The sequence below is a fragment of the Magnolia sinica genome, chromosome 5 (assembly GCF_029962835.1).
Source record: "Magnolia sinica isolate HGM2019 chromosome 5, MsV1, whole genome shotgun sequence".
In the NCBI taxonomy this organism is placed as follows: Eukaryota; Viridiplantae; Streptophyta; class Magnoliopsida; order Magnoliales; family Magnoliaceae; genus Magnolia; species Magnolia sinica.
This window is the reverse complement of record NC_080577.1, coordinates 15,461,071-15,488,061: the sequence shown is the minus strand read 5'-3', so window position 1 is coordinate 15,488,061 and position 26,991 is coordinate 15,461,071. Positions and strand designations below refer to the sequence as shown.

The window sequence follows — 26,991 nt, the reverse complement described above, 5'->3', positions numbered from 1 at the left end:
ACATTGAATGGATCTTTAGAAAGTTTTTAATGGTGAGCATTCAATCTCCACTGTATTATTGAGGTGTGGTCCATTCAAGATTTGGATCTCACTTATCTTTGGTTCAGTGCTCTATAATAATCAGAAGTAACAGATGGACGGCATCGATGAAAGATGCATATATCATCCGGAGCTAACAGAGCACTGTCGGAGGTATGACGCTGTCAGTACGCAATCCGCGTCCGCCGAATAGACGAATAGATTGAGCGGGCGCAAATTAACTACTGACAGGTTAGGCAGCGAGACTCGCTACTGAAGTGACGTCGCATCATTTGGGGATCGCTTGACGTCGATATCCAAAACTCAGTGGACTCCGGCACAGAAAACAGTGGGTACAGCTACGTCCACCGTTAAAAACTTTTAGAGGCCATAAAATTTTTAAATTAAGTTGATATTTGTGTCTTTCTCAATTTCATGTGTTTTTTAACTTTTGAACAAGTTTGGATTTCAGATAAACATTGCAGTGGGCCTTAGGATAGTTTCAATGGCGGGAATTACTCTCCCCACTATTTTATGTGGTGGGGTCCACTAAAGTTTTTATCTATCTTATTATTTGGCTGGACACGGAATGCGTCCTACCCTTGTTCGAACGTTAATCCATATGGATAGGGCTCCATGGGTCCCACCGTGATGTAAGTGTTTTATTTACGCTATTAATCACTTTTACCATATCATTTTAAAGTATGATCCAAAAATGAAAGGTCAACAACTCCAGTGGACCACATAGAAGGAATCTATAATAACAATGACACCCACCGTTGAAACCTTTCTACGGGCCACCTCGATGTTTTATTACCATCCAACCCATACATAAGGTCATGCACACGTTGATGAAGTGAAAAAACAAATACAACTTGAACTAAAAACTTCTCCAACTATCAAGAAGTTTTCAATGGTGGTCGTTCAATTCCCATTTTGTGGTTGACTCTAAGCCTTATACTGTCTTATTTTTTGGATCGTATCTTAAAATAATATGAGAAAAACAATGAACAACATGAATAAAATATTTACATCTTTATGAGCTCCACAAAGCTCTACTCATATAAATTACCATCCAGGCAGGGGTATGATGCAATCCACGCCCTCTTTGGCTCATGCCTAAGAGGGTGTTGGGCTCATGGGTTTAAGTGGAATTAAGTGAGAGTGGGTTTTAAGATCACATGGATCATCCCAACTATCTGATTGGGACTCACATTAAGTATGGGTTGGGAAGCCCCTTCACTATGTGGACCTCACGACGATGCATGTGTTTTATCCATGCTGTCCATCTATTTTGAAATATAAATTTAGGGCTTGATCCCAAAAATGAAGTAGATATAAATCTCAGGTGGTTCACTTCATAGAAAAGCATTGGTGTTTGAATTGTACCATTAAAAACTCATAGGGCCAACTTTGCGGTCTACTTGTGATTTGGATCAATCTGATTTTTAGGCTCATACCATAAAATGACATGGAGGAATGGATGGATGGCATGGATGAAACACATATATCAATGTGGGCCCACAGAGCACCGACCGGCACTGGTAAGATGAGTAGCTATTCTACTTCCCGAACATGAAGTGGGATGGCATCGGGCAATGGGATTAGACGACAATCCCTTACACCGTGTAATGATCCACCTAATCCCACTTAAACTCATGCACCAAACGCCCCCTAAAATGATATTCCAAAATGGCTGGACGGCATGGATACAACGCATACATCATAGTGGGCCCACAGAGCTTGGTGACGTCACTTCAGTAGCCGACTGGCTGATCAACCTGTCAGTATCTAATCCGCGTCCAGATTGAGCAAGCCTGTTAGGAGCGAGCCTTGCGATCATTCAACCCTGTTCCCACCTTCGTCTTGTCCACAGCAAATTAGGGTTTCCATTTCCATCCTCAAATCGAAACTCTATTTCCCGGGATTTGCTTTTGCCCCTTTCATCTACATGGCGAACCAGATCTACGGCTACAATTCATCATACGGAGGGACCGGTCTCTCCTACTCATCCAAGCTCAGCAGCGGGTCCGTCAGAGATCAATACCTCTCAGACCCTTCCTTAATCGGTTCTTCCAGATATCTCAGCTCAGATCCGCTCTCATCTGTCGATTCCTCCAATTTCTCCGTTGTCGACAGGGGATCCATGCTCTTCAACCAGTCCGACAGCCTGAGGTTTTCCGGCGGCGGCGATCTGGGCGGAATTGGTGGGACGGGAGGTTTTTCAGCGAGCAGGATTCCAGGCGGCATTGGAGCAGCGGCTGCAGCGACACTGTCGTTGTTCTCGCAGACATCATGGCCCGGTGCGGACGGGGTGGAGCCCGCAGTTTCTGGCATCAGGTGGCCAGCTGAAGGTTTGGATTTATTATCATTACTGCTATTATTTCTAATCGTTTTCATCTCATTTCATGTTTTTGGATAAGCATAGGAATTTGGCAATGGAGATTGTCTTGTTTATTTGGAAGCATATGTTTCTGCTGACATTATATGCATCTCAGATGGTGGGAATTTGTGGTTTTATGCCTCGCTGGATGAAATGTTCATTACATATTTTCCGTTTTTTATTTTTTGCAAGATCAAATGCAGAAGTGGCATGTAATTATCGTGTAACTTATGCTGGAATGCATGTCTTGAATGGAGTCCATGATCAACCTTTATATGCGGGAGATTATAATGGCGCGGTATATGCGAAGTGCTTTTGCATTGAGTTTGCGACTGTGGGCAGAGATGCTGATGTATGTACAGATACAAAGTGCAGGTCAAATGCAACTAGCTGGATGCTGACTCAAATGTCAAAGGTCCTGTCCAACTAGCACATAAGTGTACACGGCAAGTGTGTACAACTACGGCATACAATCCGTCCAAAAGGTTGGGCCCACCATGAAGGATACATGATTTAAAAATCAAGCCAATCTACTCATCATGTAGGCCACACTATAGAAACCACTGACAGCCAGCCTGGGATCTGATCCGAAAAGTACACCTGTGGCCTACCTGATGAGTGGATCGGGTTGGTTTTTGTGCTAGGTGATATTTTCATTGTGGACAGGTTTGATGCTATACAAACATGACATGTTGGCAATTAAGCGGAAGTTGGAAATGACCTGGCAGTCTAACTAGCTGCCTGTGAGGCCTCCTTCGTGTCTCTGCATGTACTTATTTGTTTGCTTGTCGGTTTGGTGGAGAAAGATTAAATGATGAAGTGACCTTAGGCTAGCAATACCCCTCACACTACCCATTCTCAGGTCTTGGCTCTATTCATTCCTTCAAATTGTTTGTATTTACAACATATCTGTGTTTGAATGTGTGGGGCAGATAAAGTAATTATGCAATTCACATGCAAAACTTCACTTTAATTGTGGCCAGAAGGCCATGGAACAAGAAGTGTGAGAATGGATGATGATGTCATCTTGGTGGGACCCTACTCAAATATCAACCAATAAAACTGTTTGAACAAAGAGGTGACAAAGTGTACACATGCCAATTCATTCACTAACGCGGGCTTTTCTATTCTATTGCAAGCATTTTGACAAAATGATGAGGTGGTTAGAAGAATGAGCAGAATAATTTCTATTGAGAAAGTTCTCTCCAACCAAAACAGTCAAAGAAAACATTGCGACAATGATGAGATGGTTACTAGAATGAATTGATTAATTTCTATCATGAAAGTTCTCCAACCAGTACAGTCAAAGAAAGGAGGGATAATTCTTTCTTTATACTTGCTAATCATTGGTTTCTGCCATCTCTATCTATTCATTGCAACTAACACCCATGATTGGGTAGTACCTTATATACTTACAAATTGCTACTATTTCTTTGGTCTTGAAATTGGAGAGCTCTTCTTCTTCTTCTTATTTATTTAAAATTTTAAATTTATAAAATTTAGCATACTAAGAAAAGCCTGTGGTTAATAAGTTCATCATTTTTTTAAGGGCAACAAGAATTTTATTGAAAAGCACCAAGCATCGCTAATTACAAAGAAAGCAAAAAACCAAAATTACATTATTGTAAAAGATTTATACTCGATTCCCATTCCAACATAAAGGATTTCGCCCTAAAGAACACAGCCTCCCCCTTGCTTGAAACATTTCGAAAGCATCTCCCATTTCTTTCTCCCCAAACTGCCCACCAGATGGCCAGAATGGTCAGCCTCCATATAAAAGTCTTTTGCCTCTCAAGACTCACACTGTGCCAACTCAAGAGTTACACCTCCATTGAATCGAGAATAACCCATGACAAACTGAAAGTGTTAATGATCTTGCTCCACATGTTTGAGATGAATTTGTCATGAATGAAAAGATGATTGATTGACCCCACGATGGCCATACACACACTCACATGTTGGGAAGAATTACATATCTTTTTCAAAGGTTATTGATGGTGAGAACTCTCTTCCTTCCTTCTGACCAACCAACCAAACACCACTACGTTTGGTGGGCTCCAAAAATTCACCCGATTTGTCCTTTAACCCAAAACAACTTGTTTGGAGTGTATAAGATAAGCTCATCCAGCAACGTCACAAACTCTCCGACTTACTCGTTAGACAAGTTCTCAAGGCAAGGAGGGGAGAGTCACCGACCCAAGGAGAGCATCACAATCTGCGGGAACACTTCTTGGAGGGGAGAGTAGCCGGCCCACGTATCTTCCCAAAATTGTATCCACATGCCACTGCTAAGGGAGAACCCAACTCTGAAGACCTTTAGCAATGAGATTCCCTTCCAAACAACATAGGCTCTACGTAGGGAGAAATCTCTTGGTCTCTCAACTGTCAAGGTGGCAGCAATACTTTCCCACAACGATTTCTCTCCACCATGAATTCTCTTCCTCCCGAACATCCATAGCCATTTTCCAAGGAGCTCCCAGTTCATCACCTCCAAGTCCCAACTCTCTAATGCCAACCCCCTCTTCCATTGGCTTACACACTTTACCCCAACCCAATGGGTGATTTTTTTTTCCCCTTTTATCTGACCCTTTCCATAGAAAACCTCTCCTTAGCTTCTCAAGTCTAGTCGGAACGGAATTAGGACACCAGAAAAGGGACGTAAAATATAAGGGCAAATTTGATGTAGCTGACTTGATGAGCGTTAATCGGCCATCCAGAGATAGATATCTACATTTTCATTTAGATAGCTTCCTTTCGTACCTCTCCACTATAGTGGTCCATATATGTTTTGCTGGTTTCCCAATGTGAAAAAGATGCCTGTGGTATGTTGATGGAAAAGCTCTCGCTCCACATCCGAACACCCTTGCCAAGCGAATCGCCTCCTCTTTAGACACTCGCACACCCAACATCTCGCTCTTGGAAATGTTGACTTTAAAGCAAATGAGAGATTGAAGGGTTTGCCCTGTCCACTCTAAACTCTTTGAAGAAACTAGCTTCCTACCCTTTTGCCAGCATTCATCCCAAAGCATGGTGTGCCGTAAAGGCCGTTATGGGGCCGTAAAGGCCGTTACATAAAGGTAACGGTGGCAACCGTTACATGTTATGGGGTCATAAAGGTCGTAAAGGCCGTTACAGATAAAATGACCCGTAATGGCTATTACAGCCCTCATAACGGCCCGTTACAGCCCTCATAACAGTCCGTTACGTCCCCCGTAAAGGCTGTAATGGACCCGTAATGGCCTGTTACGGGGCCGATATAGGTTTTTTGGGTTTTTTTAAATAAGAAAAAAAGATACCGTAACAGCTATTACGGGGACCGTAACGGCCGTTACCGTATCACCGTTACGGAATACCTTGTCCCAAAGCCTCAACCACTGTTACAAACAAGTAGGAGGAGAGGATCTCCTTTCCTAAGACCCCTCAAGGGTTTGAAGAAACCTTTCAGAGAGTTGTTCACCAAAACAGAAGAGCTAGCTGAATTGACGCACTCTCTAATCCAACCTCTCCACTTTGGCCCACATCCCAAATTGACACGAGTTAGCCATTTGCTAGATCTTTTTCTCATTGTTGCGATTTTTTTTGGTTTTGGTATCTCTTCTTATTTTGGTTTATCTTACAAGTTACAACTGAAATAACATACATCGATGAAGTCATTGTGTTGTGCTAGATTGGTGCGTGGCTGCCAGAACATGACATCTGTATTTGTTAATTTTGTTTGTGGTTTTTTTTTTTTCTTTGAGGGGTAAGGAATTAAAAAAGAAAAAGAAAAAGAAAAGGAAAATACAAGGAGGGTGGTAAGGCATCAACCCTAATTATAGAAAGGCGAAGAAATCTCCTAAGATCCCCTGAATAAATCAGCAGGCTTGTCCGTGGAAAGGCTGAGGGATCGAGCCCAATCACCAACTAGTCTTCTAGCTTTCAGAAAGACAACATTCAGCATGGAAGAGTTATCCCAAAAAACTTTGCTATTGCGTTCAAACCATATTAACCACAAACAAGCAAGAAAGTAAGATGCCACACGGAGGACCTCTTGCAATTCCTCACTCTATCGCGCTCAATATATATATATATATATATATATATATATATATATATATATATATCATGCAATTCTTCACTCCATGCAATGCCTGAAACAACCTCTCAATCAAGCATGGCATAATCAGTGCCATGCCAAAGAGCTCAAAAAACCTCCACGATATATCCCAAGTGAAGGAGCAATGCATGAACAAATGATCCACATCCCCGAGGCATATAATGCACCCATTTGAGATGATAATTTTCATTCTTCTTAGATTGCAGTTTGATAATAAGCATCTTGTTCTTGCCAACAAGTGAAGCAAAAGCTAGAACACGAGGTGGTCCATGATACTGCCATATGCAATGAATTAGGATAAAAAATCCAGATGAGGGTGCAGAGGAAATGGCAAAATAAGCAACTTAACCGAGAGGCGGTCTGACCTATCTAGGTTTTGGTCTCTCTACGATGACACCCCAAGGAGATGCCACAGTCATGAAGCACTTCCATCAGTCTCTCAAAATTACCAAGCTCCTCATATGTCAGGATTCTATGAAAGTGAGGCGCCCACACCACACTGTAACCCACCTTTTCAGCATGCTGGCAGATAAGAGCATCTTCTTGTACTTGTTTGGAAGATCCTTACGGAGATGTTTATAATGGATGCAGGGAGCAGTATGTGTGTATCTGGGGTTTCTTTGCTGTTGGCAAAGTTGGTACATTTTGCTGTTGCAGGCATTACTATGTGGTCACTTAGAATTAGTTTGGGGGTTGCTATATTCCGATTTGGTAATAATATTTTTACTAGATATGTTTTTTACCCTTTGGAAGGTTGGTTTTGTATAAAACTGGTTTGATATCCCATTAGAAAAATATGAAGTTCAATGGGTATGCTTTTCTCTCTTTTTTTTTGAGGGCATTCATGCCTCCCCTTTACCATCACTTGCACCAGTATTGCTGCATTTTGAACAAGTTAGGGGGAGAACATGCATCCAGTTGCAAAGTCAGCTTTAAGAGGACTATCATAACTGTGAGTAAAAGCTCAGCAAGATATCTATTAACATGATTCCTAAAGCCAAAGTTATAAATCATTTGCTATTTGATGATGTCATAAAGTATCTGAAACACTTGTGCCTTTAAGTGAGGTCCAGTTAGTATATATTTTACCTTATCAACTTAATGACATGTATAAAGTATACTTGGGCTGATTACGTTAAATTAGTACTTATGGACCATCTAATATACTTATTTATCTATCGTTTTTTGTTGTTGTTGTTGTTACTGTCGATCTTTTAAACTTGGCAGATATACTGACATATTTTCATATTGTCGGTTGTTTCTCCTCTACATATGTTAGTTATAATTCCTATCTTACTATTTTGTATTTGGGTCTTCTAAGCCACTCTTTATGTTTGGGTTTGTCAGTCCCTTATTATTTTCGGCTTATAGCTATGAACTATCAGCTGTACAAGCTTCTGCTTTCTTATGGTATTTTTTCTATTATCTACATATAGCTATCTATCATCAGACTTTTCTGGGAAAACATAACATTATCGGGCAAAGTGAAGCTTTGTTTCCTACAAGTTCTTTGACCAAGCGCCCTAGATTTGAAAGTGCAAGCAATCTGCCTATTTATCCTCAGCGACCAGGAGAGAAGGATTGTGCTCACTATATGTTAACAAGAACCTGTAAGTTCGGAGATGGCTGCAAGTTCGACCATCCTCTTTGGGTTACTGAGGGTGGAATCCCAGACTGGAAAGAGGTGACTTTTTATTGTTATTGTTTTTATTTGTACATAAGCAACTACTTTTATTTTATAGGAGAAACAGTAATTTATAATACCAAATCCTTATAAATTCCGTCTTTCTTGGATATATCATTACGTTGGTGCTATCAACTTACAAATTTTATGCGTAGTCAAGGATACAATTGATTTTGTGATATTGAATTTATTTAGTAGTCTATTCAACTGCGGAACCCTTATATTTGTCATATAAATTAAACCAATACCTACACATCCCTCCTACCTAAGGACGTGTACCTACCTGTTAACATATATTTGCTTTTTTACACTTGGTTGAGAAGTTTATTTAACCTATCCTTTTAAAGCCAAAATGACCTGCTTTCTATCAATTCTGAATTGAGATGAGTTGGATTGATACGGACCAAGTCAGACGGGTATGTACGAGTTGGACCAAGTCAGGTTAGTCTCATTTTAAGTAGTTTTTCGTTTTGTTCAGGACACTTTTGTATGGGGTGAGTAGATCTGTATTGACGAATGACGATACAACTAGGTTAGATACCAGGATGAGTTGCAATCCAAAACCGAATTTTAAAACCTTCATCTGGATCTGATTCTAGATCCAAATCCAGATCCAAACCCCTATGAATCCTAATTTGTGCTTGAAAACAGACCCAACAAAACCCATGGTTACTTGAATCTAATCAAGCTAGGATGTGGTTCTTCATAGATGGTATCATATTCGAACCCAAAAGGACAGGTCCTATTATTGTATTTTATTTTGTAGAAAATATTAGAAAATATGCGCATGATGCATTTTATTTCATTTCTTCACCCCAAGAGGGGGTTCAATTGTAACTGTACTTGACCTTACCTAAATATAAATAAGATTCTTTTATTTGTCTTCAGGTCCAATTTTGTATTTTATTTTGTAGTATATGTGCATGATGCATTTTGTTCATTTCTCTGCCCCAAGAGGGTTTTATTGTTATTGTACTTGACCTTACCGAAAATTAGGCATGTGACCTTAATTAAGAGTGTATTATTTTAATAATATAAATTTGTATGTCAGAAAATCTCCAATTTGTATACCATCGATGAATGAAGAGGGCATTACTTATGTAGGAGTCAACTGTATATATGCTTCGGGACATAACAGTCAGCCCTACATTTCTGGGAGCCATACGGCCCCCCCGCCCACAATGTTATATGCATATCTTTGTTAAAACTTCAGCTTGCAGGCCTGTCAATTGAACTATTTGATACCCATCTGGAAGGAATGTTCTAAAAGGCGAACTTTATTATAATGTAATGTAAGTCTAATCTCAGAAATAGCTCAGGGTCAATATCCAGCTCTTACGCCAACCTTACTCTTTTCAATTGAATTTTGTTCATGAATTACATAAAAAAAGAATATTTTACCAACCATTTCCCCTCTTATTAGACATCACAGTATATGGGCATCCATTCACTTTGCGTACCTTCTAACATAGTTTATACTTTTACATCAGCCTTGCAGATTTTGTTCATTGAGCCTAGTCAATTGGATCTGGTCAGAAATTGTTCTATTCAAACATCTAATTGCACCCCGAGTACTGCATCACCTAGAATGATGAAAAGGAAAGGGGAAAGGATATCCTTGCTTTATGCCCCTTAGAATGGAGAAAGGGGCTGTTGCAACACTTTCTTTAATCCAACTCTTCCATGAATCCCCAATCCATGAAAGCATATTGTAGATAGTTTGAATTCGGGATTTTTACCAAAATGGTCCCAAGGTATGGCCATTCCAAGAAAATAGCCCCCCTTTTCATTTCCCCTTTTGAAAAGCCTCTTGGTACACAGGCTCTTTTAGGGAAGTGGATTTGGCAAATTAGGGACCGAAAGCGGGAGCCTTTGGAATAAGTTAATCAAAGGCAAGTATGGTATTTCTAAGGGAGGGTGGTGGATGAAAGATTCATCTACTCATAGAGCTTTGGCCCTTTGGAGGGATGTCCTATCCATAAAACAGGAGGTTCTCAAAGGCATTGGTTTTGATATTGGAAGAGGAGATAAAGTTCATTTCTGGGAAGATACATGGTTGGGTGATAGAGCTTTGAAAGAAGAATTTCCGAATATTTTTCGCAGAGTTCAAAACCCAACCTCATCGGTAGCCAACTGTTACACCCTTAGTGATGGAGAGGTGGTTTGGGATATGCAATGTAGAAGGAATCTCCACGATTGGGAGATAACAGAGTATGTGGCCCTCCCTCCTTGATCGAATATCCAGTAGCAAGCCGGATCGTCTCAGCTCAGATACGTTGGTTTGGAAGATAGATTAATCCGGCACGTTATCGGTCAAGTCTTTATTCAAATCTTTGGGCAGTATCTCTCTCCCCAAAGAAGTCACGACTAACCATATATGGAGCTATTCGGCTCCCCCTAAGATCGTCTCTTTTAGTTGGCTAGTTGGCTTAAGTAAGGTTCTCACAGTCGAGAATTTGAGAAAAAGAGGGATGGATCTAGTAAACGTGTGCTCTTGCTGTATGGCGGATGAAGAGACGGTTGATCATTTCTTTGTCCATTGTACCTTCATCTATCCAATTTGGACAGAAGTGTTGAGGCTCTTTGGTATCAATTGGGCTTTCCCTGATTCAACAGGTCGTCTCCTAAAGGCCTGGCATGGTGCTAGATTAGGTAAACAAAGGACAAAATTGTGGAGATTAGCTCTCCTCGCTGTTTGGTGGTCCGTATGGGAAGAAAGGAATGGGAGATGCTTCAGGGACACCTCCAATTCGGTGGAAGTTCTAGTGCACAAGATTAAACGGTTGATTATAGAATGGGGTTCTAATGTAGATCGTCTTAAGGGTTGTAATTTTATCTTTATTGGAGTTTAGGAGGTCTGCTTTCTCAGTGGCCCCTCTCCTTCCGTTTCTTCTTCTTCTGTTTTAATACAATGCAGTGATCTTTCAAAAAAAAAAAAGCCTCTTGATACATTTTTAGCATTTTCATGGACCAAAATGCGCTTGCTTTTGGCAGTTGCCCTCGTATTTTCTTTTCCTTGCAGGAGAAGCTTCCAAGCTCTACTCCCGATGCATGAGGTGGCCATAACGTGATGATTGGGCCCACTTGAAGGTAGATCTAATCTGTTCGTTATCTTCGTGGCCCATTATTTCAATGGGAATACACTAACTTCAGTCTGATACAAGCTCCTTGTGGCCCAGATAAACAATAATGTTGGCGTTCACTCTCAATTGTTTCCTTGTGGTGTGGTCCACCTGATCTGTGAATGTGACTCATTCTTTGGTTGATGGCCTTTTATGAAATGCTGACTCCAATGGACGGAGTGGATTCAACACACACCCAACGGTGGGCCCCATAGACGGCATCCTTGTGTTGTTAAGGGTCAGGATCGAGGTTGTCATTTGTTAAGGGTTGAGGTTGTCATGTGTTAAAGGTCTGGGTTGTCATGTGTTAAGGGTCGAGGTCGTCATGTGTTAAGAGTCAAGCTTGTCATGTGTTAAGGGTTGTGGGGCCTTGGACTTTGTCTGTGGGGACAACTGTGGGGTATGTGTTGAATCCATTTCGTCCATTCTCGTCGGAATTTCATGGAAGGTCATGGTCCGAAGAATGAGCCACATTCGCCGATCAAGTGGACCACATCACATGAAAACAGTTGGCAATGAACGACCACCATTATCGATTGTCGGGTTTTGTGGGCTATAGAGAGCTCGTATCAACGTGAGGTTAACATCTTCTTGAAGAAATGGTGGGCCATGAAGGGAATGAATGGATTTGATCTGCCTTCCAGTGGACCCAATGACTACGTGGTAGCCACAACATGCCTCGGGGATCAAAACCACAACTTCTCCTGCACTCAATGCTGTACGGGCATTGGGGTCTAAGCAGGGGCATTTTTGTCCTAAAAATTCAAGTTATTGTTAGAAGGATTAAAAAAAGGGACTTTGTAAAGGGAGGCCAAACACGTGAAACCCCATGCCTTGGGGCCATTTTGGTAAAAATCCCTTTAAGTTCATATATTCATGTACCTTCTCCATATCAGCAAGATTGATCAATAAGGTTTCCAGCTTTTTTGTCTCCTCTGGGGCCATTAATAAAAAGTATTTGTAGCTGTTAAAAAAGAAAAAGAAAAAGAAAATCCTGCTGTAAATTTGGGTTTGTCCTTTTTCATAACTCTTAAGCTCATTAAACTTTTGAAGAAGTGACTCAAAAATCCCATTAATAAGAATGGAACATGGGATTGTCACAGCAGACTCTTTATTCTGCTTCCTCCATAAAGTCCCAAACCCATCTTTTGAAAGCATGTATTAAGAATCCAATCCACACAATCAACCTTACATTAAATCCCTGCCTTACCATGCCTGAGTCAAGGTAGTCATTAGCTAGCACAATCCCATCTCTGATTTGCCTTCCTTCTGCAAAAGCGCCTTGGAAAGGGGAGATAATGAGTCCAACATTACCATTAGCCCATCATAAACAATACTTTTATGATTATCTTAGATCGACCACCAACCAAAGTTGTTGGTCTAAAATTCTCCCACTGCACCCTCTTCTATCATAAAACTCAAGGACCCCTCTAATCACGTGTTACAGGGCCGTAGATGACATAGAAATCTCAGTCTTGGTAATTTCTTGGCTTGTAAATTTCGTATCTTGAGGTTTTCTTGGGATATCATTGGGAAAACTGTTTGCAGTGAATGGGTGTGTGCTTGTTCTGAAGAGACACAAGAGTGTCTCTCTGGGAAGGACATTACGGCCCTTTAGATTCTATATGTCCTGGACATTATAGTCTAGAGGACAGAAAATTTCCATATCAAGCTTTCTAAAGCCCCATAGACTCGCAATAAAAACTGATATTTTAAAATCTGCTGGTATTTTGAAAAAGCTTGTGCTAATATCAGTTATTGTATGTTTCTGGATATTATCTAGAGATATTCAAAATCTTGGCGATATTTGGGACACTGCTAGATAAGTCATCTAATCATGCACGAAAGATAAAATGAGACAACCTTGCATGAGTAATATTATAAGATTCTCAATGTGTCCCTGTGTGGAGGCTGGGTGTTCAAAAAAGGAGTAAGTGCTCTGGCATATGACTCGGAAACGTACACCTGCACCACAACCCCATGCAACTCTATCCTACAAAGACGGGTACTCCATGCCTTTTGGAGGATTCCTTATCACACTGCTTGCTGTTTATATTAGGATATTGCATTGTTGTTTGAGAATTAATTGTTAATCTTCAAGTAGTTAGTCTTCGAGAATAGACATTATATAATTCTATGTAAGAGATGATGAGTCCACAATCATTTCGACTGAGGCAGCTACAGTTGCTAGGTTTCTCTGCTAGAAAATTTCTGAAAAAACCAATTCCAGAACTCATTGGGACTTTTAGGGCCCGTTTGGTTATCATCAAAGATGTTTGGATAGGCTATTTTGGACAGATCTGTTCAGCTAAGGGATTTCTGGATGTGGCTTATATAGATAGACTATTCTGCCATGGCAACTGTTGTTTTCAAACACCCTGGATCTGGATGGATGGACAAGCATATGTGGCTCTTCTAAACATTGGCATGTGGACATGCAGAGTAAGCGTGGATTGATACTGGCATGCGTGCACACATGGGTTGCTTTAAGATGCACGGTGGCACGTGTGTGTTGCTTGCAGATGCACGGTTGCACATGGCATATGTACGCGTGGGCATTGGCACATGTGGGGCACGTGAAAGTGGGATTTGGCACATATGGGGTGTTTGAAGATGGGTGTCTCACTTATGGCACATTGGCACATGTGGCACATGTGCCATGCATGTGTGCAAAAGTTAGCTACTCTTTCATGTGCCTTTTGGAATAATGCTAAAACCTTTTTAAAATTTTTTTTTTTTTTATTATATATCCAAATTACCTTGTACAAGGTAATGGCTACTTTTTTTTAGATATCATTTGTTTTTATTGGAATAAGCTGACCCCATTTAGTTGGGTTAAGGCTTAGATGATGATGATTTGTTTTTATTGGAATTGGTGTCAATGGTTGTTGACAAGTGATGGACATGTGCCACTATCTGGATGGCTATCCTAATGGAATATTTTAGGTAACCAAACAGGATCTCATCCTTGTTATGTGCTTCAATTAATTATGGTTTTAGTGCCTTCCGTATTACATTTAGCAGTTATACTTGATGCTGTTAGAGCTTTCCTGAATGTTGTAATTTATGTTTGACCTTATATTAGGCACAAATCACTAACTTAAACATCTTTGAAAAAAAATAAAAATAAATAAATAAATAAATAAATTTAAAAAATCACTAACTTAACATGTCAATGTGAATAATGTTCCTGTTTTTTCAGGTCCCTGATATCGCTACTAGTGAATCTCCTCCAGAGAGACCAGGAGAACCTGACTGTCCAGTAAGTATACATTGAAATTAGTTTCTTTAGTTGGTTGCTTCACCCACCTTTCAGGTTCTCTTGTATTGTGTTTTACTTGTTTCCTCATCCCTCAATGTGGCCAGTACTTCTTGAAGACACAAAGGTGCAAGTTCGGTCTCAGATGCAAGTTCAACCATCCAAAAGATAAAGTTGAAGTTCTACATGCATCTGTAGGTGTCACTTATGCAGAAGTTATTGGATCCACTTCATTCTTGCCCCTATGAGCATTTTGACACTTCCTCTAATTTGTGTATCATGTGATAGCAGATTGCTTCAGAAACTGCTGATGTTTCCGTATTACCTGAGAGGCCTTTGGAGCCAATTTGTTCGGTAATATTTTATTCTTTTTCACCTCTGTTAAGAGCACTACACGCCTGCCTGCCCCCTTGCTATCTCGATATTCATCTGCTGCTGTTTGTCTCTGAGGTATCTCTATGTGCATCTGCTGCTGTAAGCTGTTTGTTCAAATGATGCAGTATTATGTGAAGACTGGAAAATGCAAGTTTGGGGCTAGCTGCAAGTTTCATCACCCGAAGGATATTCAAATTGCATGTGCTGGACAAGATCCTGGTAGTGGAGAACAGATTGAATTAGCTTCAAAGGATGGGGAAACAGAAGCTGGAGATGCAAAGCCAGTGAAACCATTTGTTCCTTTGGCCCCAGCATTGTTGCATAATTCCAAGGGATTGCCTATAAGACCGGTAAGGAACTGTAAAATGCAAAATGTTTTATTCAACACGATATCTATATCCTTGTGGTCTTTTGTCTATTTGTAAATCCACAACAGACTTATCACTTGGTATTGGATCCAGGGAGCTCCTTTTGTGTAATAATGTTCACCTACTTTGATATATATTGTATTTGTCTGTTTATGATCATGTTCATGTTGCATCTCTTTTCATGTTAATTTCATATTTTAGGGCCTGTCTGGGTGCCACTTAAAAATGACTTCATGTCATTTTAGTTAATTGCAATTAATATTAGAAATCATGATTGTTGGTTATCAAGATTATTCTTACTTGTTACTAAAACAAATATGATCTTTATTACATAATTATGATGAACTGAAATGAGTCTCATTTTTAAGTGGCACCCAAACATGCCTTTGTTGATTTGAGAAGTCTTTAGAGCATACCACTGTTTGTTCTGTTTGTAATGTTAGTCTTTAAGTGGCAACCAACCTCTGACGTGGTCTTATATGGATCACTTTTTACATTCTGTAGGGTGAAGTGGATTGCCCATTCTACCTCAAGACTGGCAGGTGAAACTCATGCCCTGTCCCCAGAACTTTCTCAATCATTTTCCGGTTGAGTTCTCTTGTGTTTAACCATGTTCTAACCTTGCATTTGATATTTTTTCCATGCAGCTGCAAGTATGGTGCCACTTGTCGCTATAATCACCCCGATCGAAATGGTATGCTTCATGCTGTATAAATAATTAACTACACCATCGGGGAATGATATGAAAAATTAGTGGTCCAGTGCTCCTAGAATGATATAAGGCACAGTGCTCCTAGTTGTGCAGGGCCATGCAGACAGTCAAATAAATTGATCTGGACTGTTCATTAGGTCCAGCCGCCCAAACTTACAAGGGCTGTGATGGAAATATGACTTTGATTGGATGATCCTATCTATCTGAAAGTTGGCCTTTGTTTTTAGCGCCTTCCATTTCCCAAGCGATGGAGGGGATGCTTAGTGCCATCAGATCAAAGTGATTCATTCGAACCATCAGCAGTCCAGGATGGACCTCTCCGAATGGATGGTTCAAATTGTTGATTGGACCTATTTTCTATAAAAGGGGTGACGTGTGCCATGGTGGTTATAGTCTTTGGCTTCTTACCTGGAGGTAATAGGTTGAGTATAGCCAGCGTTTAATAAAAAAAAGTGCAAACAGACACTATCTATGTGCAGGAACCAACTATTCATCGCCTTGATGGGTACTTGGGTAGTCTTGTAAGCTCTTCCTCTTTGTTTTTTGAATAAAATCATTATTACTTATTACCAATGAAAAGTTCAAAAATCCCTTGCCATTTTATGCGCTATCGATCAGATGATCAGAATTGTCTTTCTCAGTGGCCAGTGAGGAGTGGTTTGGAACCGTTCAAAATAAATAAAGAAGGAAAGAAAATAAAAGAAGAAAAAGAGAACTCCAGATCAATCAATTGGACTTTCTTGCTGTCCTGTTGCAACTCAGAACACCATGACCTATGATACTGTGGTGATCATTTCTCCGGGGGGTGGTTTCTGAATTATTCCATCAATATCATGCACTGAAACTTCTTTTGGAAATTCAATGCAGCTCTCAATCCGCTAGTTGCTGCCGCTCTAGGCCATGCAATTATTCCCTATATAGCCACTAATCCTCCTATTGGAGCCATGAATTCTGCTGTCTCTAGTCTTTCAAACATTGATCCGCGGTTGGCCCAAACAACTGTAAGCTGAAAACTACTTTCTTGTTTGCCGTTTTATTGATTACTAACCTTTTTTGAGTTGTTCTATGGATTTATTTATAATGCAGTAAATGTTTCACTGATAGGGGAAAAAAAGAGTCATCTTAAGGGCCTGTTTGATAAGAGGGAAAAGAAAGGATAGTGAAGCATTTTTCCTATAATGGGACATTTCAATACGTTTGGCTTGCAAAGAAAATAATGGATTTCACATAGCAATCATTACCCTTTTCCATAGTCAAATTCTCGTGCACAAGATATGAGGTCACCATCATCTCACAAATATGAGTTTTCATTTGGTATTCAAACAAAACCCCTGCAAATGGAATCCATGTTTGAATACTGCTCATGGAATTCATTAGTGGATAATTATTACATTTTCCTTTCTTTTATTTTTTTTCCCCAGTACCCACTGATCAAACAGCCCTAGTTGTTTCAAAACTATCATCTGCCTTTTCTTTATTGAATATTTTGTTGAATGACGTGATTGTAACAATCTTAGATTTTTCACTTGTTTGCTGCTGCAGGTAGGACTGGGCCCGACTATCTACCCTCAACGGCCTGGACAGACCGAATGTGATGTAAGCATTGATGTAATCTCATATTCAGGTCCTAATTTGATAGTCAAATTTAGTTTGACATTTTCTGGGAAGATACGAGCCCTTTATCTTGCTGATCTTATGATTTGGAAGGGCCATATTATTTTACAATGCAAGTATATGGAAATTTGTCAACCACTATGTAATCAACCTTGAAGACTACAGTTCTATGTTGTATTAAACCTGTGCTAAAATACTGGCTGATGCATCGACTGATATGCTTATGTAATGGTGGGCCACTGATAGCTGTCCAAAGTATAATGAATCTAGATATTTTCTTTTGACAAAATTCCCAAAATAGAGAGGAGACACATCATGACAAACAGTCATTCCCTTGCACCATCTGTGCAGCATTTCTGAGTTTGCTTGTCCACATTTGTATGGCTATTATCTGACATCGCTGATATTCAAAATCCCATATGACAATTTTTAAGTCTATATCCTTTTTTATTTTTTGGCTATGGATTCGTCTATAGGTTATAGAATTTATCTGCACCTCTCAGCATGAATTATTGTCTGCAATTCATTGCATACATTTTTGTTTTATTTATTTCAACCACCTGTGAAAGTTATGTACCTTCCTCTAGCATTTACATCTGCCTTTAAGAACTTGTATACTTTACTCATAATGATTTTCTTCTTTCATTTGAGTGGTACAAAGTTCTATATGAAAACTGGGGAGTGCAAATTTGGTGAAAGATGCAAGTTCCATCACCCCATCGATCAGTCAGAACCAACACCATCAATGATGAAGCACACCCTTCAACAAAATGTGAAGCTGACTCTTGCTGGCCTCCCGAGAAGAGTGGTATGTCTTCCAACCAATTTGTTTGCTTGATTTTAGAAAGGACTATGTCGTTCCTGTTCTCTTGTAGAAACTATTGGAATCATGTTTGGCAATATCTGCAGATGATTCAGTTGCTGTTATTATAATATGGAATAGAAAAGGCTCATTGGCAGTATTTTGTTGCCAATTGCATCTCAGCCTTGTTGGATGAATCTACTTCCCCAGTTCAAACAGATTCCTCAGAGGAGATAATACCCCACTCCAAGCTCATCCACATTGGGCAGGGTGGCAAGAACCCATTCTGTCCTATCATCTCAGCCTAGTCAATGCATAATAAAATTGTAGAAAAACTCTATACACATTCTTAAGTCTGTGTTTCTTCTCTATCTTCTGGTCTGCACCAACAAGTGTGGCATTTGAGATCCTATACCACACCTGAACAGTACAGGTGTGCAGCTGTGTAGCCCTGGCATCTTCGTTCCCACCCTTATTCCTTTACTGCTTCCCCTAATCTTTTATGGCGGCTTGTGAAACCTTTATGCCCTCACTGTTTTTGGTTTTGGTTCCCAGAAATGTCATGGATGAGGTTCTATATGTTCTATGCATGCCTTGTTGGCACAGCTAAATAATGCATCTTTTGCTTCTGGGCTTCATCATCGCATGAAGGGAATGCATTTGCTTGATGCATCACTTGTGTGCTTGACATGTATGCCATTCCATCTATTTGTGGATTTGTGAGCTGCTTTCCCAAGTGACTAAAGGTAATGAAAAAGAGATAACCTGAGTCTGGTATATATTTAGCTGCTTACTCTGCAGAGACTAGATCACAATATCCTGAATGCTGTTGTGTCAATTAGCTTGGAGTCTCACAAGAAAAGCAATGCAAATTTATTTGCATTGGTGATCAGTTTGATTTTTTCCTTCTAGCTTAGAACCATGTCATATTTTCAGTGAAATGGTTTATTAGGTTATCTTTATATATATGATGGAACAGTATTAGAGGAAAAGGAGCAGAAGTCTGATGAAAAAGTGATGTTGCAGGGTGCAATTATATGTCCATTCTACATGAAAACTGGCACGTGCAAGTACGGCTCGACCTGCAGGTTTGATCACCCACCACCAGGAGAGGTGGTGGCCATGGCTGCAGCACAAAGTGCGTCTGGAGGTGAAGAGAGGGATCCTGAAACTGCTGTCTAGTGGTGGAGAATGCTGCCGCAGCTGCAGAACAGCAGAAGAAAAATGACCGCCCCTTTTATGCTTCTAGGAATTAAGGAGCTGTAAAATTCTGACATGTTAGTATCCTCAGTACCCTCACAATCCCTGGGATTTGTGATTTTTATTAGTATTATTATTATCCTTTTTGGCCTATTCTTTTCCTAGTTAAAATTTACCCAATTTGACCGGCCTTATCTGTGGTAGACCACATATTTCGTGATGTGTTGAGGCGAGCCAAAACGATCAGAAATGGCTGAGCCTAGTGATTGTAGTTTGTACAATTGGTGAGCCATTGTTCATGAATCCTGTTAGGAAAGATTCTGCATGTCCGCAACAGCTAGACTATCTATAGCTGTTACCTTATCATCTCCCAAACTCCCGAATAGGTAAGGTGAGAAGTTGGATGAAACCTTTCCATGCACCTGGTTGTGTTTGTATTCACCAGAATCCACAACACCAATATGGAATTAGATGAGAGGTTCAAAGCACTAAATTAGTGGCGTACAAGAATGGATGGCCAAGATCATTTGCAGAAAATAGGTCCAGTCATGGATGTTTGTGACCACATATTGTTGTGTTTTTTGCATCAGTATCGGATGAACACCTGGACTGCACCCAGCAGTTGGTCCAGATAAGTGATGTGGATGCCAACGAGTCCAAATGCAATTAAGGTGCTCCACTAGATTGTTTTTGGGAATATAGTCGATATCCAGTATGAACACTTGTACTGCTCAACAGTTTATTTGGGGGAGTCAGAAATGGAAGAGTTGGATTGCCAAGTATCATTTTTGTATGAGGCTATTTGCCACTTTGTTATGAGCAATCTTTCATCTTGTCCGCATGGTCATTCAGTTCAGCTAAATTGAAAGATTCAGATGCACAACAATCAGACTTACAATGCTCATAAACCATATCCATCTAAAGAATGTATTATGAGGCGTTCTTCATGAAGTGCAGAGTGCATAGAGCTCTGTTCTCTGGTATATTGGGCCATTGGTTCACACGAGTAGCTGTCTTGGGCCACACATGTCAACATCACCGAAAGCCTCACACATCTGACACATTGGCACATGTGGCTCGAATCACATCTTCAATGTCAGCTTCTCAAGGGAATGCAGTGATACTGGTATTGGGGTGTCATGAATGAATGAAAATGGTTCCATCCACCGTCACCTTCAGCAGTCCAGCGGGGAATGGTGACTCCTGAATTTTGCGCTACTCATGGAGGCATTATTAGCGAAGGACCCCCACCTACAAGAAGTGACTGTAGATGAAAGCTGTGGGGCCCACTGCAGCAGCGTCTGTGTGACATTCACTCAGTCCATCAGATTTGCCACCAGCTCATGTTAGGAGATGAGCCCAAGAATAAGGCAGCTCCAAAACGAAAGTGGGCTGCACCAGGAAATACTGGGAATTCGTGAGGGCACAAATGATGCAATGACCCTTTAGTTGTGCAAATGCCACTGCTTCAGATAGATGAAAATTCGCATGCAGGAAAGATTGGAACGTGAACCCTGTACCAATGAGAGATCTGCGCCATTCACAAGGTAGGATACATAAAAAAACCCTTGCCAAAGAATTGGGCAACTCCACCCGACTGGTAGGCCACACATATACAAGATAAATGGATATAATGGGAAAACAAGCTGGCCAATGTTCTAGTTAAATATTCAAATGGATGGCACCTGAGAAGGTAAGACGACTTTCATTTTTTGGATCTTCAACACAGCAGTCCTACCTCGTGAGTAGCACAATTTTGCACCTCGGATCAATCTCCTCAACGATTCACTTGCGAGTATTGAAGGCCAACGCCAATGTGACAAACGGGCCACACCAAGTCAAAAATTATCCTAATCGCCAAGTAGCTTTATCTGCCAAGAATTTTACACGTTTGAGTGAAATTAAACTTGGTTTACAAAATATTCTCTTGGAAGCTATTTGCATATTTAAATACTTTTACGGTGTAAGCAGTTTATACCACATTTGCGTTTTTGGTAATTATTTTTTTCTTTACAACTCATTTTCTTATGTTTGTTTGCACTTTTACATAAAGGTGCAAAAATCTGTTTCTGTTGAAGCTATGTGCCCCAAAAATGGATATAATCGTGCACGTCCTATGGTTTATAAGGTAATGCATTTTACTGGCATCCATTTGCATATTTAGATACTTCACCATGTACGTAGTGACCTACGTTTCTTTCTCTGCCTATTTTCTTGCATTTGTTTGCCCAACTACATACATTGGCAAAAAAACCCTGCATTCCAAATATGTACCTGAAAAAATGGCTGTTCTCATATAAGTCATCCATCATGTGGGAGACAACACCTTAATGGCAGTGTTTGTGTTATCGATAATATCAGCCAATATATCAGTATCACAACACAGTGATATGAAACACCACTGAAATACAAATCATCATTGATACAATTCAATATTTTCAAATTATTGTTGACATATATAAAATTGTATCAACAATACATTCAAATGTATCATCAATATTATCAAAATACTGACACAGTGACACCAATCTCGACCATTCTTCCCCTTTTCCTCAAAAAATCCAAAATATTCTATCGATCAAGATTGGACAGTGGGTCAGCCTGATTTGGAATGGTGACTTAAAAATAAATAAATTTGATTCCTTTTTCTTTCTTATCTTTTTTTTTAAAAAAGTAAATCACTTGGAATCAAACAGAAACAAAATGAAAATCCATGTTTTTTCATGTTTTGCATGTTCAATCATGAATTTCAACCACCGACTTGGAAATTTGGTAAAAATGGAGGAATTTGCTTGTATTTTCATACATGCCTCACCCTTATTAGATTTATAAATGATATGAATTGATTTTTTTAATATAGTTGCATCATTTCTGTCATATAACGCATAATTTAAGACCCTATTCAAAGGAAACCTATTATATACGCTTGTTTTTTGTGATCTTTTGATTTCTAAGTGTGTATTGATTTTTTGTAACATCTCTGAAGTTTCATAGAAAAATTAGAAAAATTCTCCAACGTTTCTAAAAAATGGCAAAGCATTTTGCGATACATCCAATATTTCCCATGAAACACCCGGTATGTTTCCATCTCCCACAGGTGCAATACATCTGCCATACCAAAATGGAAATCATTGATAGCACATCCCCCTCAAGTCACTTTGCTCGGATGCTGCTAGCCATTATGCAATGCATATTAAAATATACAATTCATATTGATTACACTAGGGAAAGTCTGATCAGTGATATATGCTGTCCAGTACGTGAGGCCGACCTCTAATTGCCAATCCCCTCAAATAATCAGATTAGTGGTTTCATGAAATCGACAATCTATATTTAGTATCCTAGAGGTCTAAGAATTGATGTGAATTGTCCATCATGTGGGGCATTAAGGTGGTAAAAACAAAGGGGCCAATTTACATTGGAGTTTCCTCATTCTGGAGGCGATTTATATATGCAAATGGGCAAGTGTGAAAATGAATACATTTACACAGGGAGTTTGATGCAACCAAGCATGTTGGCTTTAAATATGTAAATGTCATGCAAACTATCCAATACCAAACACAACGTAATCACTCTATCTTGAAAGGAGAGTTATTTGATACTCTGGCTGTTCCCAAGCTCGATACTTTGTATACATTAACTAAAATTAATCTGAGTAGACGAGGGGGGCTTGCTGTCGCTAGGTCTTGGACTCGTTGAACAATACTAACATCTGTCCTGTGGACACTTGTTTGTTGAAATGCGACCATTGGACATTTTCATTTTTAACCATCATTCACCAATCGGATGGTCAGCTAATGAAATAATCATAATTTTTGGTTCATCATGCATCTAACTTGGGACCCACGATCTAGCAGTTTAAATTAATCATTTGCATTCCACATCAATTTCTAGTAATTTATAAGTGCTGCATATCAACCATCACCCTATACCAGAGCATCAAAGTTCTCATCTGGAAACGACTCTGCCACCATTGCCCATGCAGTGCAAGTATCATGGCCCAGCTATCAGCTACAGTTATATATTGTGTTAACTTGTTGGTCGACTCAATCTAAAGGCATTCATCAGGTGGATCCCAAAAAAAAAAAAAAACTCATCAGGCATGAGGAAGCCGAACGGAAAGAGATGAAAGCAAAAGAGAGAGACAAGCAATTCACATGGAACATGCAAAAATCCTCTAATTTGATGGCATATGATCATCAATCACCTTAGCTCTGGTTCACCGTCGCCTGTCCATGATGGGGTCACAATATGAACATTCTTGATCTTGGGCAAATTGGTGAAAATTTTCAGATCTGCAATTGTATATATCAAAGGAAGAAATTCATGAAAATGGAAACCAAAACAAAATGATGCGCTTTTATAATGAGAAATGCAGAAAAGGAAAGGATTGATGAAGAAGCGACTCATGGCACCTGTGTGAGGGATTTGTGCCACACTGCCACTCATCAGGTGGCCACTCATTTCACTGCTGGCCATCTTTTTCTAATTGTCCATTTTTCTAAGCACGCACAGTCCACCTGATGAATGGCCACCATAGCTCACAAATCACTTCTTCAGCTAGCAGCAACGGCCCTAGCTTTTCCTTCTCAAATGAACTCCAAATTACAGAAAAATAAACATACCTCACGTATACAATTCCGAATCAATGCGGCCATCTCTGATCTGATCAGAACCCGAATCGCAGACGAATTCTAAATCAGGTAACACGTCTTTCATCAAACATCTCAGCAGCACCACAGCCGAATTCCCCGATTCGGGCCACGAAACACACAGAGTCCCCTTGATCTTTTCAATCTGGCAACGGGCGAGAACCGCCGCAGCCAGGCCATCGATCACGCTCCCTGAAGGAAAATACTCCAAGCCCCTAACCGTCGGATCTGCTGCCCTCTGCTTGGACGTCTCGAGCTTGAACGCGAAGGTCTCATCAATGGGGAGCTTGCCGCGGAAGTTCCGACTCTGGATCGAATCGAAGACGACAACGGTTTCCGGGCGGATCTCTGTGAGGAGAGATCTGGCGACGACGTAAGACCTGTCAGCGGGGACGGAGTACTGTACGGATACAAGAAGCGTGGAGGGAGATCGATGGAGGGAGAAGACGTGGGAGGAGCGGTCGCGGAGGGAAGGGCGGATGCAGTTGCCAGAGAGGGGGATTTCCGGGAGGATTAGGGTTCCGATTAGGGTTTTGGGGAGATGGTGGAAGAGGGAGAGCGATGGGGGAGAGATGGCGATTATAAGGAGAGAGGGGCGCAGATCGGGATTAGGGTTAGGGTTTTTGGAGAAGATAAGGAGAGGGGAAGGGAGAGGAGGGGAAGGAGGAGCGAAGTTGTTGAGGTCTTCTAGAAAGAATCTCGAAGGAGGTGGTTGCTCCGTCAGCACGTCTTCCATTTCTATTCTCTCTTTCCTCTTTTTCTCAGTTCTCTTCGTTCTTCTTGGATCGTGGTCTTCTAGTAGAGGGATGATGATACAGTGTTTTTATTTTCCGCCAAAGTGACACTTTCGTGTAGGGCGTAGTAGCATCCAAGCCGTAGAAAAAGTGGGCCGCATCATAAGGTTTCTTTGATGCTCGCTACGTAAGTTAGCTTACTGGATGGTTTGTTCTTCCCTGCCCTACCAACTAGAGGTCCGGAGGTCTGGTTTATTCTTCCACGCCGGGAAGTGAAATGAAATGCCCATTCGGTCATTTTAACAAGGGGTCATTTTGCAGCTTGGATTTTGGGCTATGGATTGGAATCTAGATTTTCAATCCAAATCATGACTGGCACCATATTTTGAATTTTAATTTAATTGACGGGTTTGTTGGTTTTCTAATTTTCTATGAATATTGAGTAAATGATTATTATTATTTTTAAGTAATTTTTTTTAAAAAAATTATAACTAGTCCATCAAGAATTAAATAAGTAAGTAAAGTAAATTATAATCATTACATTTTTATATTATAAAAGAAGTGAGTTGCGTGTGCTACACACCACTGACTTATAAGTCACCAAGTTTCATTATTTTAGGTCGTGAGCACAAAACAGAAGTATATCCAAAGTTCAAGTGGAGCACACCATGTAAAGCAATGGGGAGTGAGCTTGGACAACTGAAAACTTTTTAGGGACAATGGAAGCTTCGGATCAAGTTAATATTTGTGTTTTTCATTTATCATGTCTATTCGATCTTATGGTTGAATGCCAAATAAACATCATAGTAGGTCCTAAGAAGTTTTCAACGTTGGGCGTCATTGTTCACACTACTTTATGTGGTGTGGCCCATGAGCTTTGGATCTACCTCATTTTTGGGTCCACAACTTAAAGGGTAGCTAGTCGCAAGATGGATGAACGGTGTTAATAGAACACACACATAGTGGGGCTTGCGGAACTTGGTGACATTAACATACAATGGAACTTGGCACACCACCCAATTATAAGATTGGCTTCATTTTTAGGTGAAACAAATAATATAGCAAAATTATCATTACAATTAAACATAAGTGTGTTACAACATAATTACAAGAGTAATCAAATGAAAATAGATTCTTTTCCATGATTCCTTGAATTCAAATATGCATTAAAGACTTTTGGAGTTGGTACCATTCATGATTGGGCCTATTAAATGATTAAGAAAAAAATATGACAATTGTCCACAAATGAAAACGGATGAATAAGGCAAGAAGAAGAGAGGTGAGTATATAAACCCAAATGAAAACACTTGGTTTAACACTTTCATTAAATGTATTTGTCTTATTTTTTTCATCAAATATTTGTTAGGATTTGCTTTTCCATTATAAATACATTCCCTCAGGCAGGACCATTGTATAGATATGAATAAAACAACTAGTAATAGAACCATGTGATGTACAGTGCACGTGACATATGGCCTACATGAAGCTTATTTTTGGATTATCCCCTTTTTCTACCGTGGCTCCATGAACTAGTTAGGTGGAGCATAAACATTACGGTGGGTCCATTGCAAGAACGTATGGCCAATATTCCTTTCTGTCTTTCCATGTGGTGCAGCCACTTGAATTGTTGATTGGTTAGATTTTGGGCCCCATTGACAAACAGGGTGGCCCACCTGACGTACAAGGTGGATTTGTGGATTTGCATGCACAACAAGGTGAGCCCCACAGATCTGACGTGGTGTTCCGGCTTCTTATAGAAAAGGTATCTTGGTTGTTACCATGCATTTAATGGACAGATGAGTTCATCACCTACTTCTGTGGCTGGTGGGGCTCCATGTTGTTAGAGATGAGCTGCTGCAATGTCTTAGAAAGGACGGGCTATCTCTGACAACAGAAGGGCCGAGAAATCAAATCTCACCATCATTTCACCACCGAATCTACATATGCATTTAATGACTTCCTTCCAAATTAT

The 26,991-nt window shown here is 40.1% G+C and overlaps 3 protein-coding genes across 4 annotated transcripts; 1 reads left to right on the top strand and 2 right to left on the bottom strand.

The window, feature by feature from the left end:
* Window positions 1–1,838: 1,838 nt before the first annotated feature.
* LOC131245544 (zinc finger CCCH domain-containing protein 37-like) lies at window positions 1,839–19,773 on the top strand. 2 transcript variants are annotated; one of them, XM_058245074.1, is made up of 12 exons: window positions 1,839–2,372; window positions 7,934–8,181; window positions 14,506–14,565; window positions 14,670–14,756; window positions 14,854–14,916; window positions 15,063–15,287; window positions 15,810–15,847; window positions 15,953–15,999; window positions 16,885–17,018; window positions 17,560–17,613; window positions 18,293–18,439; window positions 19,460–19,773. In XM_058245074.1, the coding sequence occupies exons 1-12, from the start codon at window positions 1,970–1,972 to the stop codon at window positions 19,613–19,615; spliced, it is 1,662 nt and encodes a 553-aa protein (XP_058101057.1). In that variant the 5' UTR covers window positions 1,839–1,969; the 3' UTR covers window positions 19,616–19,773. The 2 variants fall into 2 exon arrangements, with proteins under 2 accessions (XP_058101057.1, XP_058101056.1); XM_058245073.1 differs by having other exon boundaries at window positions 14,851–14,916.
* Window positions 19,774–20,411: 638 nt separating this feature from the next.
* On the bottom strand, window positions 20,412–24,258 carry LOC131245546 (uncharacterized). Its single transcript, XM_058245076.1, has 2 exons — window positions 23,841–24,258; window positions 20,412–21,164 (listed from the first exon to the last, which is right to left on the bottom strand). Exons 1-2 carry the CDS (start codon window positions 24,110–24,112, stop codon window positions 20,975–20,977), a joined length of 462 nt encoding a protein of 153 aa, XP_058101059.1. The 5' UTR covers window positions 24,113–24,258; the 3' UTR covers window positions 20,412–20,974.
* Window positions 23,786–25,064, bottom strand: LOC131245545 (uncharacterized). The gene is made up of 2 exons (XM_058245075.1): window positions 24,259–25,064; window positions 23,786–23,928 (listed from the first exon to the last, which is right to left on the bottom strand). The coding sequence occupies exon 1, from the start codon at window positions 25,019–25,021 to the stop codon at window positions 24,260–24,262; it is 762 nt and encodes a 253-aa protein (XP_058101058.1). The 5' UTR covers window positions 25,022–25,064; the 3' UTR covers window positions 23,786–23,928; window position 24,259.
* Between the last annotated feature and the right edge of the window lie 1,927 nt (window positions 25,065–26,991).

Bases quoted from the DNA above. Each gene is read 5' to 3' on its own strand.
- LOC131245545 (XM_058245075.1), bottom strand. From the start codon at position 25,021: ATGGAAGACGTGCTGACGGAGCAACCACCTCCTTCGAGATTCTTTCTA.
- LOC131245546 (XM_058245076.1), bottom strand. From the start codon at position 24,112: ATGGCCAGCAGTGAAATGAGTGGCCACCTGATGAGTGGCAGTGTGGCA. The intron at 21,165-23,840 runs GTGATTGATGAT...TGAATGGCGCAG, and splicing joins GACGGTGAACCAGAGCTAAG to ATCTCTCATTGGTACAGGGT.
- LOC131245544 (XM_058245073.1), top strand. From the start codon at position 1,970: ATGGCGAACCAGATCTACGGCTACAATTCATCATACGGAGGGACCGGT. The intron at 2,373-7,933 runs GTTTGGATTTAT...ATCTACATATAG, and splicing joins CATCAGGTGGCCAGCTGAAG to CTATCTATCATCAGACTTTT. The intron at 15,848-15,952 runs GTGAAACTCATG...TTTTCCATGCAG, and splicing joins TTCTACCTCAAGACTGGCAG to CTGCAAGTATGGTGCCACTT.